This window comes from Vitis vinifera, chromosome 9 (genome assembly GCF_030704535.1).
Source record: "Vitis vinifera cultivar Pinot Noir 40024 chromosome 9, ASM3070453v1".
Taxonomy (NCBI): domain Eukaryota; kingdom Viridiplantae; phylum Streptophyta; class Magnoliopsida; order Vitales; family Vitaceae; genus Vitis; species Vitis vinifera.
In genome coordinates this window covers 7,069,809-7,083,914 of record NC_081813.1, presented here as the reverse complement: position 1 = coordinate 7,083,914, position 14,106 = coordinate 7,069,809, and the positions used below count along the sequence as shown (strand labels likewise).

Here is a 14,106-nt window from a genome sequence, read left to right as displayed (position 1 = left end):
GTTGTGTTTTGCATGCCAATGCAACTTCCTGGAACACTTAGTAATGCTTACATGTCACTGCATTTTGTCAATATGCCAAGGGCATGCAAATGGTTGTAATTCCTTGGAGTTGGAATTGGGTGCCTGCATGAAGTTTTGAGTACCCAGGATAGTCAACAAAAGAGCATTTTAAACATGTAAAATATTATTATAAAGAGAACTGTTACAACAGGACTTGATAATAATGACCCATGCACAAGCTTCTAGCTGATATTTTCGTTCTTCTTCTAGTTCCTGTGTATTTTTCTTATATTTTCCTTTTGTGCTAGTAATGATGCAAATTCCAATTTGACAGAGAACTCAAGTTCATTTTTGTCTCTCCTTTCTTTACAGCAGAAAAATAGATGAACTAATGTGCGAAAATTTTTGTAAGAAGTGATATGAATGGACTTCTAGAGAAAGGTATTGGAGGAAACAGGATAATGTATTAGGAACACACATTTGCAGAAAGTAAGGAGTCAAGATTTGAGCACAATGTATGTTAACTAGGGGGAATAGGCATCGGTAGACTTTTGGAAGCAAATCATTTATGAGTTATGTGAAAAGAGAGAAAAGGGAGAATCCCTAATTATTGTTATTGAAAAACTGTAAAGAATACACATTGGACTTGGGTATATTTATACATGTTAGTGGGACCCACAATACAATAAGGAAAGAAAAGGAAAAGGAAAAGTAAATAACCTAAATAACTGTACACTATCTAACACTCCTCTTCAAGCTGGAGCATATATGTTATATGCACCAAGCTTGTTACAAATGTATTTAATTCTAGGACCTCTGAAAGATTTAGTAAAATTATCTGCTAGTTGATCATTTGAATTGACAAAACTAATCGCCACACATCCTGATGCGATCTTCTCTCTAATGAAGTGACAGTCAACTTCAATGTGTTTGGTCCTTTCATGGAAGACTGGATTGGATGCAATATGCAAAGCGGCTTGGTTGTCGCAGATGAGCTTCATCTGTTCATCCTTTCCAAATCTCAACTCCCGAAGAAGATGTTTCAGCCATATGAGTTCACATGTTGCTAGAGCCATAGCTCGACACTCGGCTTCAGCACTAGATCTGGCTACTACATCTTGTTTCTTACTCTTCCAGGATATTAGGTTACCTCCAATAAAAACACAATACTCGGAAGTGGAATGTCTATCTGTGGGTGAGCCAGCCCAATCTGCATCTGTGTAACCAACAACCTGGGTATGACCTCTATTCTCGTACAACACACCTTGGCCTGGTGTGCTTTTGATATATCGAAGAATGCGGATTACAGCATCCCAATGGCTATCACATGGTGACTGTAGGAATTGACTAACAACACTTACAGGAAAAGAAATGTCCAGACGAGTAATGGTGAGGTAGTTCAGTTTACCTACAAGTCGCCGATATCTCCCAAGATCTCCTAAAGGCTCTCTCTGTCCTGGTATAAGTTTGACATTTGAATCCATAGGAGTGTCTACCGGTTTACAGTATAACATACCGGTTTCTTCCCAGATGTCTAAAGCATATTTCCTTTGGGAAAGAACCACATCGGAACTGGATTGAGCTATCTCAATCCCTAAGAAATACTTGAGTTTCCCCAAGTCTTTATTCTGAAAGTGGGTGAAAAGGTGTTGCTTTAGTTTCTGAATACCATTCTGATCACTGCCTGTAATGACGATGTCGTCCACATAAACTACTAGATAAATACACTGCCCCGAAGAGTTATGATGATAGAAAACGGAATGGTCTGCTGTACTGCGGAACATGCCAAACTCCTGAACAACAAAACTAAAACGGCTAAACTATGCTCGAGGAAATTGTTTCAAGCCATATAGAGAACGGCGTAACCTGTACACTAAACTAGACTCCCCCTGAGCAACAAAACTAGGTGGTTGCTCCATATAAACTTCCTCAGCAAAATCCCCATGAAGGAAAGCATTTTTAATATCTAACTGATAAAGAGGCCTAGAATGCATAGCAGCTATGGAGAGCAATAGACGAACAGAAGCTATCTTGGCAACAGGAGAGAAAGTGTCACCACAATTAGAACCATAAACCTGAGTATAGCCTTTAGCAACTAAGCGGGCCTTAAGGCGAACAACCTGACCATCAAGGCCAACCTTAATTGTGTAGACCCAACGACAACCAACTATAGATTTACTAAAGGGTAAAACAACAAGATCCTAAGTGCCATTGGAGTGTAAAGCAGCCATTTCATCTACCATTGCCTATCGCTAGCCTGGATGGGAAAGAGCCTCAGGGGTGCTCTTGGGAAGAGAAACAAAAGATATAGCAGAAACAAATGCAGAATAGGGTGAAGATAATCGATGGTAACTCAAAAAATTGTAAATGGGATGAGGATTACGAGTAGATTGATTACCTTTCCAAAGAGCAATGGGTAAGTCAGCAAAAGGAGGCAGTGCCGGGGCAGGAAAAGCCGAAGGGATAGGAAGCGAATCAGCAGGTACCTCGGCCAAAGAAGGAGGAACAACGACATGATGACGGCGATGATAAACCTGAAGTGGGCGAGAAGGCACTGCATCAGGTGGGGAGATAATGGGAAGGGGTAAGACTTCAGAAACAGGAAGAGACTCAGAGGTGGAGAAGAACGGGGAGTCCTCAAAGAAAGTGACATCAGCGGAGAGAAAGTAGCGATGAGTCTCAAAGGAATAACAACGATAACCCTTTTGAAGTTTAGAATATCCCAAGAAAATGCATTTTGTGGCTCTGGTAGAAAGTTTGTCCTGTCCAGGAGTGAGAATATGAACAAAGCAAGTACAACCAAAAACACGAGGATGAAGGAAATAAAGTGGTTGGTCAGGGAAAAGAAGGGAATGAGGAATCTGATCGTGTAATACAGATGAGGGCATACGATTAATCAAATAACATGCTGTAAGAACAGCGTCCCCCCAAAAACGAAAAGGAACATGACTATGGAGAAGGAGAGTGCGAGCTGTCTCAACAAGATGTCGATTCTTACGTTCAGCTATCCCATTTTGTTGAGGAGTATGAGCACAAGAAGACTGATGAATGATCCCATGTTGGGACATAAATGAAGTAAATGGTGCAGAAAAATATTCCCTGACATTGTCACTGTGCAACACACGAATAGAAATATTGAACTGGGTTTGGATTTCAGCATAAAATTTCTTGAAAATAGAGAATAACTCAGCTCGATTTTTCATTAAAAATAACCAAGTACATCGAGAATAGTCATCAATGAAAGTGACAAAATACTGAAATCCTAAAGTAGACGCGGTCCGACAAGGACTCCAAACATCAGTGTGGACAAGTTTAAAAGGAGACTTTGCCCGATTATTCAAACGCTTTGGGAACGAGACACGAGTATGTTTCCCAAGCTGACAGGACTCACACGCAAGCGACGACAAAGATGAAAAACTAGGAACCATTTTCTGGAACTTGGATTGACTAGGGTGGCCCAGACGACTGTGGATGAGGAGGGGAGCATAAGTGGAAACGCAAACTGCAGGAGTTGAAGGCGAGGTGAGGTGATAGAGGCCTTGAGACTCACGTCCTATGCCAATCGTCTTCCCTGTACTCCGGTCCTGCAAGGTCACAAATTTATCAGAGAAAGTGATAGAACAGTTAAGAGTGCGAGTTATTTTGCTAATGGAAATAAGATTAAAAGGACACGCAGGGGCATAAAGGACAGAATGGAGAGGTAAGGAAGGGAGAGGATGAGTGAAACCAAAACCTTTAGCCATAGTTTGGGAACCATTAGCTAAAGTAACAGTAGGTAAGGCAGAGGTAGTAGTAATAGAAGAGAAAAGATCCTTAGTACCAAATATGTGATTAGAAGCGCTAGAATCTAGAATCCAAGGTCCAAGAGAAGATGTGTGGGTAAGACAAGCAGAAACATTACTAGTCTGGGCAACAGAAGCAACAGAAGCTGACTTGGTGGCTTGATAGCGGAGATAGTCATCATACTCACTGTCAGTGAGGGAAATACCCTGAGATGTGGAGGAACTGGAAGGCTGAGGCGACTAAGGATCAGGTGACTGGGCCACGTGGACAGTGCGGGGAGGCTGCCCATGTAACTGATAACACCGATCACGAGTGTGGCTAAGCTTATTGCAATAGGTGCAATGAGGACGTTGGCCTCTACCTCGGTTACCACTGCGTCCTTCTCGAGAGTTAGTTTGACAAACTAACACAGAAGAATCTGAAGTGTTATCAGATGGCAAAGTCTGAGTGGAGGAGATACGGAGGAGGCGAGCAAACACATCATCCAAGGATGGAACGGAGGAACTGCCAAGAATCTGATCGCGAACAGTCTCGAGATCTGAACGGAGGCCAATAAGCGTAAGAACCATGAAGAACTTGTCAATCTGTGTTCGTTGATCCCCAACATCAGTAGTAAGAGGCATCACAGTCAAGAATTCCTCCTTAAGAGAGGCAATCTGGCCAATATAAGTAGATAAATCCATGTCTTGTTGTCTGACATTGACCATAGAAGAAGCCACCTTATAAAGACGTTGGATATCATTCATGTATAGCCCTTTCGCCTGATTCCAAAATTTAAAGCATGTTTTGTAGGCCCGAAGATGAAGCAGAATCTTAGGATCAACTGATTGCCATAACACACTACATAACTGTGCATCTATCTTCCTCCATTGTACTCTGTTAACCTCAGGGATATCCGCCTCCTGCGTAACAAGGTGATCCTCATAACCTTGACCCATAAACCAAAGCTCCACAGAGACAGATCAGGACAAATAATTTTCACTGCCAACCAATTTCTCCGAAGTAATCATAGGAGATCCAGATATGACAGAGGAAAAAGTGGACCTTTTAGTAGCCATATCTACTTATCTGGAGAACGAAATATGTTTGGATCGAAGAGATCTCTGATACGGCTTCAAATCGCGGTTGAAAGAAGAAAAACCGAGGATCCGCGGCTGTGAGAGACCAAATAGTAAGGAAAAACAAATGTGGCACTACTGGAAGGGTAGAAGAACACTTCCTAAGACACATGCAGGGCTCAGGGTGGAGAGGAAGTCACCGGAGGTCGCCGGAAAGGTTGTTTAGAGGGTCGACGGACACAAAAAAACCCCAAAAAATGTACTTTCAGGGCTCGAATGACACAAGCAAAGATGGAGGGTGGCTAGACGACGTCAGGCGAGACTGAAGGTGGAAGCGCGTGGCCGGAAAGTGCCCCACGAGCCCTCACGCACCGTCGCGTGAGATTCAGGCTGCCGGAGAAGAGAGGCACGTGGCTGAGATTCTTCCTCCGGTGCTTTGAGAAAAGTTGAAGATCTCCTCCTTGTGCACCTGATGGTATGGTCGGTGTCAGAAAAGGACTTCGCTGGAAAGGTCGCCGGAAAAGTCGCCGGCGGTGAGGGTTTTCTAACGGCGAAACGGTTGATCGAAAAGCTTTAGGAGATGGGAAGAGTGACCGGAATGAAACACGGTCACTGAAAGATTTCCCAGAATGGATTCACGGATAAACCGGAAATAATTAAGGTTTTTTTTTCTCCCTAGGCTCTGATACCATGTGAAAAGAGAGAAAATGGAGAATCCCTAATTATTGTTATTGAAAAACTGTAAAGAATACACATTGGACTTGGGTATATATATACATGTTAGTGGGACCCACAATATAATAAGGAAAGAAAAGGAAAATGAAAAGTAAATAACCTAAATAAATGTACACTATCTAACAAGTTATATAACCTTTTTCCTTACTTAGAAACAACATATTAAGATTCAAGTGTTATCTTAGGGGAGAGCTTGGCCAACTATCTTTAGTTTATTGATAATGTTGTGAGTACCTCCAGGAAGAGCTCAGGGTTTGAGCATGTATAGGTGCTCTCATAGGGTCTGGTGCCATCAAATTGGCTGTTGCAAGAGAGGGAGGGAGGGGATGGTTTTGGGGATTGGGTGGGTTGAGTTCCGGGTAGGGTATAAGGCATTACAAAGAAATGGAAGTGAAGGGAGCAGATGATAGATGCCCATGAACCAGCTAGCAGAATTGAAAGGAGTAAACCTAGTCTTTTTCAAAGACAAGAAGGGAATATAAATTAGATTTAAAAGAAACTAATACCATATAGAATGACATGGATGATTGTAATGAAGATGTGTTCAAAGGATTTCTCAACAAGACTTCAGGCAAATTACAATAAATCCATAGAAATTTATGAAGGCAGATTGGTAGGTCTAATTACAGAACTTGAAGAAACACCCGGATGAGATAAGTTTGAGTTTTGAGGGTTATTTCTTGCATGCCTTCTTATGCCAATTGTGGTACAGTGTAATTCACCTTTTTGTTCCTGTCTTGCTGTCATGGTGTTATGCATCTTCATGGATAATTTCCATTTTATTATAAAAATTATTAAATGATTGGGAGACTGGATAAATTAATCAACTTGCTATTAATTAACCAACTTGAATTCAATGGAGTGGGCGTTTCACAATTATTTCTGTTGCTGTTTCTTCTCAGATCTCTAAGCTCTTGGAACTTTTTCTAGCCTACGAGGAGGATAGTAATGTCAAGTTGGTAATCATGAAGGTACTTTGCCTGAAGCACTTTCCTTTCGGGTTGCAGTAGCTTGTATTGTAGTTCTCTTGTCTTAATGGTTCCGGAAAATCTAATAAAGTGCAATGATAAATTTATATATTAAGATTGATGAAAATTATAGTATAATGATAGTTGTTGGTGATTGCTGATGATTAATCATTGTTTTTCTTTCATAAGGTTTTCTTTGCAGTTGGTAAAATGCATGGAACTGTGATTATTGTAATTAAATCAAGTCTGGTGATAAGACCATCTCAAACTCCTTTGTAAGCTTGTGGCAGTTTGAATACATATCCTGACTAGATTGGTTTGAAACTAATATTTTCTTTGTTAAGAAACAGAACAAATCTAAGGTTTTCCTTCCCCCTTTCACTTTTCAAGGTCTCAAAAAATCCACTTTAAAGAGGCATGTTTACAGTTAGTAAAACGGTTGAAAGTATGGTTGCAATTAAAACAAGTCTAGTGATAAGAATAGTTTGACCACAGCATCAGTACTTGTCCTGATTGGATTTCTCTGGAACTAATTTTTTCTTTTGTTAGGAAATAGAGTAAAATTAAAGGGCCTGTTTGGTAGTGGAAATAGAGCTGGCTTCTGGTTTCAAAAGCATGAAAATGAAAATGACACTGAAAACATGTTTGGTATCATCCTGTTAAAGCTGCATTTAAAATATTCCCTAAAAATGGTTATTTTTGGGAAGTTTTGAACTTTTTTTCTGTGTTTCAAAAATACAAGCACTTTATAAATTCAGAATGATCCAAAATCAAACATGTTTATTATTTTCATTTTTGAAACACAGATATTTCTGGATAAGACCAATTTTATTTTTGTTATTGAACAGGCCAAAAATTCTCCCTTCCCTCTCACTTTTCTAGTTTTGAACTAAATCTACTTTAAATGTGGGGGGGTTCAGCAACTCAAGTGAAAGAAATTTTATGTCTAGTCTTGATATAATGGAACTACTTAGAAGGTGTAGTCTTTGAATTCATCCCAAGTTAATATTTTATTACCTATTTTAGGTTTGTCCATTTATATTAATTCTTTAGAGAGAGCAAAAATCCCATGTAAATATAAATAAAATCAATCACTTAAATGAACACAGGATATAACGTGGAAAAATCACCTAGCAACTTACTAGGTGTAAAAAACCATGGATAGTCTCTCCACCGCTAAATAATCTACTAAATATGAGAAAATGGTGCACAGTTTTACCTAATCAAATGCACCTACTTCGTAGGGTTTTATACTGTCAACACCTACAATCCTTTTCCATGTTCCCAACGCAACACTCATGTGCTCCTTAGTGGATCCCTTGAAGCCCTTATCGAAGTTTCATGATAAGATCTTTGACCTTTCTTGTAGCTGAAAGTTACTCTTAAGAAAGATTTTTAAATTTTGAGAGTTGGAGGATCAAGCTTTTGACGAATGGTTATGCTATTTTATGGTTCATAAAAATCCACATTCCTTTTTAAATAAAATATCTCTATTTATATTTATAAAATCAAATACCAAATTAAAGATAATCACAATTTTAAAATATTACAAAAATTCTTTTTAAAATCAAACACAAATTTAGAGATAAACATAATTTTAAAACTTATAAAAAACAATTTTTGGAATTAAAAATATAGTGGAAATCAAATTAGGAAATAGAAAGTATTCTCTTCCTAATTTCTTGTATTAGCCATTCCGAAAGCTCTATCAACCATAAATACATGCTTGCCTTAAATTTTACAATTCCAAATAACCCAAATCCAAATTTGATGAAGTTTGAATTTGTCTTGAAACGAATAAGACCTAAGGAAGTAAGTTGCATCTAATTAGTAAGAAATGAGCAACATTGCCAACTAAGTAAAATACCTTAACATCAGGCATCATGAAGAATCATCTGTGATCTGCTGTCATGTTTTTTATAACCATAAATCCAATTCTATTCATTGAGATCTATCGATTTTGTAAATCATTTTGTTCTTGTTGAGTTACAATTTTCCTAAAAGCTTAAGGTAATTATGATTTCGGCACACAATGTATATCATGTGTTAATACCTCCCATGTGTGGGGGGCACAGACAGTAGTAGCTTCAGACAAATTGATCACAAAAATTAGACAAATAAATAGATGGGAAGAGGACTTGAATTTTCAATGAATCAAAGCTTTGATGCCAAGTTACCAATTTTCAAAGAAGTTTAAGCTATTAGGATTTGGGTCTACATGGTATATCATGCTCTAATAGTTGTAAAAGGAAAAAACAAAAAAACATCCACTGTTAGCTTGAAATTAAATAATGGAAAAAAAAAATGCTTGTCCAATCATCACTTGGCAAGAGAACCATCCAGTCTGCCACTAAAAGGTAATCTGCCACTCATGAAAATGAGAAGTTCTGAAATAAAGAAAAAATAAAATGATGAAAAGTACTTCTCCTGTTATACTCTTTCCCATTTTGATACATTCTTAAGTTCATGAATTTTGAGCTGGTATAGTCACCAATCTCTCTCTTTATCAATTATCTTAACAATATAAAATGCATCTCACAACAACAATTAGATCTATGTGATGATGGGGCACTGATAAGGATGGATTATAGCTGCTGGCATTATTTTAGGTTGAGTCATGATCTTCACAGTGTAGAGATATACTTAAGTTATATTATGAGTATGTTTTACAATTGAACTATTAAATTAGTATGTGGGAAAGGACTTTCACTTCAAGTATGTAGAGCCTTACATACCTAGTTGTCCAATAATTTTATTACACTCAAGAGAGCTAGATCCAGAAAATCCCCATGTTTGTCTCAGCAGGTGCACACCTAAGCAAGTTGTTAGCTATGGGTCAAGTGTAGGTGACTTCCCAAATAAGTAGCAGAGAAACATATATACATATATGTGACAATCATAAACTGAACTATATTGCATATGAGTTTCAACTTAATTTTGATTTAAGTCAAGAAATACCACTAGGACAGTGATTAGAATGTGCTCTGAACCAGGGGTTTGTCTTGGCTATTGAAACAAAAATCCTCACTTTACTGGGAAGGGTATGGCATCCTCTTGGGGTGCTAGTGGCTGCAAGTGGAGGAGCACTTGGAAGTGTTGATGTCTTGGGTGTCCCAAGAAAAAGGGGAGCCTTGAAACTGAAATCTTAGATTTGGAAAATTCTTGATCTCTTTAGAAGCTAGGATGCCGCTTTACTTGGATGTGCATGGAAGCAAATTAGAAAGCACATAGTTTGGCCAAGAAAGGAGCCTCTTAGTTGGAGGTTTCTGTTAGGAATTTCCTATCCATTGGGTAATTCTCTCATGGGCAGGAATTGTGTCAGTTTTTGTTGTATTTTAGGAAGGACCATTGCTGGTTGTTTGTAGATAGTTTTACTTGAGTCTCTTTCTTCTTGTATCTGGTTCAAAGAATAACTCATCCTTCCTTATATTCACTTCTTTTTTATTAATACAAATTTTCTGGTTTCCCATAAAAGAAGTAGATAAATCGGAGAGATCTCAAGGAGAGATTTCCCTATGCCCCACATATTATTGTTTGATTAATTAACCCTTAATGTGATGTAAACTGCATAAAGATATTTGATTAGAAAAATCTAGTAGATGAAAGTATTTACACTTATATGAGTCAAAAAGGATGGCACACTCAATGTTATTTCTCACAGAGATCTTTTACCTCAATGGTGATTCAGAATTTCATGTAGATCACAATGTCCCGTGCATGCTTTCCTCTAGTCATTGGAAATAATATGCTGATTTCAGCTTACAAGGAGAGAGATCATTATGGCTTGTATATTACTTGTTATCTGTCTGTAGGGGAATGGAAGAGCATTTTGTTCTGGCGGTGATGTTGCAGCTGTGGTTCATGATATTAATAGAGGTAAAATACCACCTCCTTGGCTGGTGTGTAACATTCATAGTTATGGTTAGCTATGAACTCAGTGAGGAGGATGCATCTTTTGTTTTTTGTTTATTGTTTATCTTCTCCTTGTTGCTTGATTATTATTATTTTTTCCACTCTCTTTTCTTACCTTTCAAAAATTTTCAGCCATCTCCCGTCAGGAAGATGCTGTCTTTATGCAAGCATGTGCTAGCTTAATTTGCATGACATAGAGGACATGTTAGCAATGTTGGTGGTAATTTGTTGCCCATTTGTATGAATCAGGTAATTGGAAAATAGGTGCAAAATTTTTCTGGGAAGAATATATCCTAAACTATGTTATGGCAACATACAGTAAACCCCAGGTGACCCACCATTGTGTATTGAGTTTGATTTTTTACGATTATTTGTCAATGAATATTCTTCTTGAAAGCATATCTTGCTGAACTCAGTTTCAGCAGTCATCATATGGAATGGTTTAACCTTATTATTTACATGTGAACATAATTAAAGGTTTCGATTCTTAATGGAATTGTTATGGGAGGTGGTGCTGGTGCTTCAGTGCATGGTAGATTTCGCATTGCAACGGAGAATTCGGTATTTGTCTCTCTTTATCTGAGGTTTTAAAGGATGAACATAGTTCAATGAGTTGCACCATATAATATTTCCTCTAAAGTGAACATGGATTAATGAAATGCATAATCTAAGATTTTCTCTATTCTGTTACTTCCAAATGCCTATCACTAGAATTATGAATAAAAGATTTATATGGTACCTCATTTTTTTTCATTATTATCATTATTACCACTACTACTTCTTCTGCGGGTACTTCTACCTCAAGGTTTTCCATTACTACTACTACAGCCTCATGTTTTTCTGTTGCCACTACTACTACTTTCCTTTTCTGGTAGAATTATTATTTTGAAATTTAAAGCACAAAGAAAGACATACTACAAGGCCTGAGAGCATAACTGAGTGGCGGTGTAGCAATTAGTATGAAGATTATCCATCCAGATTGCAGCTCCCACAGTGGTGCAGAGCCAGCTGCTAACGTTAAGTCATGGTACATTCTAAAACACCAACTGGCACTCATACCACATAATTACCTAGTACAAAGAAGAGATTCTTTTACATTTGAGCAATCAATCTACCTTACTGCTCTTCCATAAGCTTCCTTGCCCCTGCAACTCTCATGCAACAACCTGTGAAAAGGAGAGAGCATTTAACTAAAAGGTTTTCCTAGACTACCTATCTGGCATCCCATCAAGCCCAAATTCATGAACTTGCAGAGGCTTCTGTGACTTTATCATCAATTTCCAGCTAAAAGATCCTTACAAAGTAAATTTCTTTTGATTGGGGCAAAGTTTACAAGACCATGCTAAGTTGCAACAATGGGCTTTGATAAACCCTCTCTTCACCCCCCACAACACAATTCAAGGACCCTTAATTCTTCAGCAGTCAGCACTTTCTCCTAGACTCCTAGTTCATCAGTTAGCATTCCATATCGTCAGTAAACCTGGATGATAAGAAGGATGGCAAATATGTAGGGTGCTAAAGATTTTGTAAGATAACGGAGAAATGTTTCTAATATGGGGAAGATGAATTGGTGGAAAAATGTGGCATACATTTGGTGATGTGAACTTGGGATATATTCCACTTCCAATGTATTGCTTTTTGAATCTTCCATACAGTTCTACTATCTGTTATCCTTTGTGCTTCCTGGAGGTTTGATTTTTAAGGGTTCTCAGGCATTATGCACTTAATGGGGTGAATGCTTGGACGTATGATTTGACCATTTTGCATGTTATAAGTCTTAACCAACAGATTTGTGATTTTGCTCTTGGCATTAAATATTGCTATTTCTCCTGGCTTTTGATGAAATCTATTCATTCTTTTAGACGCCATATCCACTTTTATTCTTATAAATAAGGATAGAATTTTCGTGCTGTCAATTGTGTTCTCTTTTCAATTCTTTCTTTTCAATTCTTGTCAACATGTTCCTCACAGTGGACTGTTCGCAGGTTTTTGCAATGCCAGAAACAGCTTTAGGACTCTTCCCTGATGTAGGCGCATCTTATTTCTTATCAAGATTTCCTGGTTTCTTTGGTAATGCAAGTTATACCCTTGATTTATTTACACATGCCTGCAATCAATATTCTCATTTAGATCTCCAAACCAATTATCTGAGCTGCCTTTTTCTTTCAAGAGGTTGTAGGTTTTTTATTGTAAAATTCCCTTCTCATGTTTGATCAGAGAAATGGAAGTTATTTTATAAGAATGAGAGTTATGCATCATATTTAGTTCAATGTATTTTCTGATGAGTTCCATCATGGTTGGAAAGACTAAAGGCTTGAGATTTAAATCTTTTTGTTTCTTTCTTCTGTTAAAAAAAATTGAAATTATATTTGGTTTCTTTAGAAGGATCATCTCTAACTTTTGTAACCTTGAATGTCATCGTCAATAAACGTAGGAAATGTTCTAGTTTCTTATTTCTGGGCATGGTATGGGACAAAACTGAAAGTTTATGTTCCCCAATGATTAAAAACTGTACCAGAACCCATGAACAAGACTTTACAGCTCATGGCTAAAAAGGTTCAACTGTTTGGCCAGACCATATGGTCTGTTAGTTAAAACTGTTGAAATTCAAAAAGAAAAATTTCAAGAAAAAACAAAATGAAAATCATATACTGTCCCCTAAAAGCACAATACTTTGACGAAGGCTTCCACCTATGCACACACATCCTGTATGCTGTAACCTGTCAGGTTGTCCACCCAACTAACATTGACCTGAAATTTGCTGGTTAAGATGTTATCCATTGGGTTTATCACTAGAGTTTTGTTTTTTTTTCTTTTGGTGATAAGTTGATTGGTTTACTGTCAGTTAACCAGTCATGATAATCTTACACACTTGATTGTGTGGAGAGAGAGGAACGCTAGGATTTTCGAGGACATTTGGAAGACGCCAAAGATGACATGGGATCAGCTTCATTTCTATGTTTCTTTTGGGCTCATTGTACAGACATTTTTAAACCCTATCCTTTGAGTGTAATTCAGCTTAGTTGCTTTTCGATATCAACATCCTAGGGTTGGGTCTCAAGTTAGAATATTCATTGGCTTATTAGGAACCTAGGTATCTGCTGCTCTTGATAAAGAGACTATAGCTTTTCAATGCTTCGCCAAATGAAAAGAGGGAAAAAGAGAAAAATTAAATATTCTTGTTTCCAGGCTTGTATTTGCTCTAGCCTCTATCATCTGAGAATTGACCCAAAATGATATGTTGAAGTGCAGTGGAAGAGTGTTCAACCTGCACTGCTGGTTTGGTAATTTAGGTTCGAGTAACTGGTTGAATAGATTGATTGGAAGTCGGAACCTGCATAAAATATGTTGCCTGAAGGCTGCTTTATCGGCTTGCTATCTCATATGATATGTGTGTGGGAAAACCAATGAACTCTTTCTAGCATGCTTTGCTGACATGGCTTATTTCAAGACAAAAGGAAAAGAAAAGATCCATTTCACAAATTTCACTAATAAAATCACATTTTGAGTTAATGCATTCAGTTGCACCACAGCCACATCTACATTGAAGGTGTTTGAAAAGGTATATAACTTCTATGTCTATATGAATGTTTAAGGGCCTTATCATTTTCGTTGATGATTGTGATTGGAGTTCATTGATTGGGGCTATG

General features: G+C 37.9%; 1 protein-coding gene across 2 annotated transcripts in view; it reads left to right on the top strand.

Annotated features, from left to right (window-relative positions):
• LOC100256133 (3-hydroxyisobutyryl-CoA hydrolase 1) overlaps nucleotides 1-14,106 on the top strand; it is a 42,032-nt gene that overhangs the window by 4,921 nt on the left and 23,005 nt on the right. For both annotated transcript variants that reach the window (XM_002264706.4, XM_010656506.3), the window contains exons 3-7: nucleotides 6,479-6,547; nucleotides 10,357-10,420; nucleotides 10,706-10,785; nucleotides 10,934-11,017; nucleotides 12,442-12,526. In XM_002264706.4, coding sequence (XP_002264742.1) covers nucleotides 6,479-6,547; nucleotides 10,357-10,420; nucleotides 10,706-10,785; nucleotides 10,934-11,017; nucleotides 12,442-12,526 — 382 coding nt within the window. The remainder of the gene's footprint in view (nucleotides 1-6,478; nucleotides 6,548-10,356; nucleotides 10,421-10,705; nucleotides 10,786-10,933; nucleotides 11,018-12,441; nucleotides 12,527-14,106) is intronic.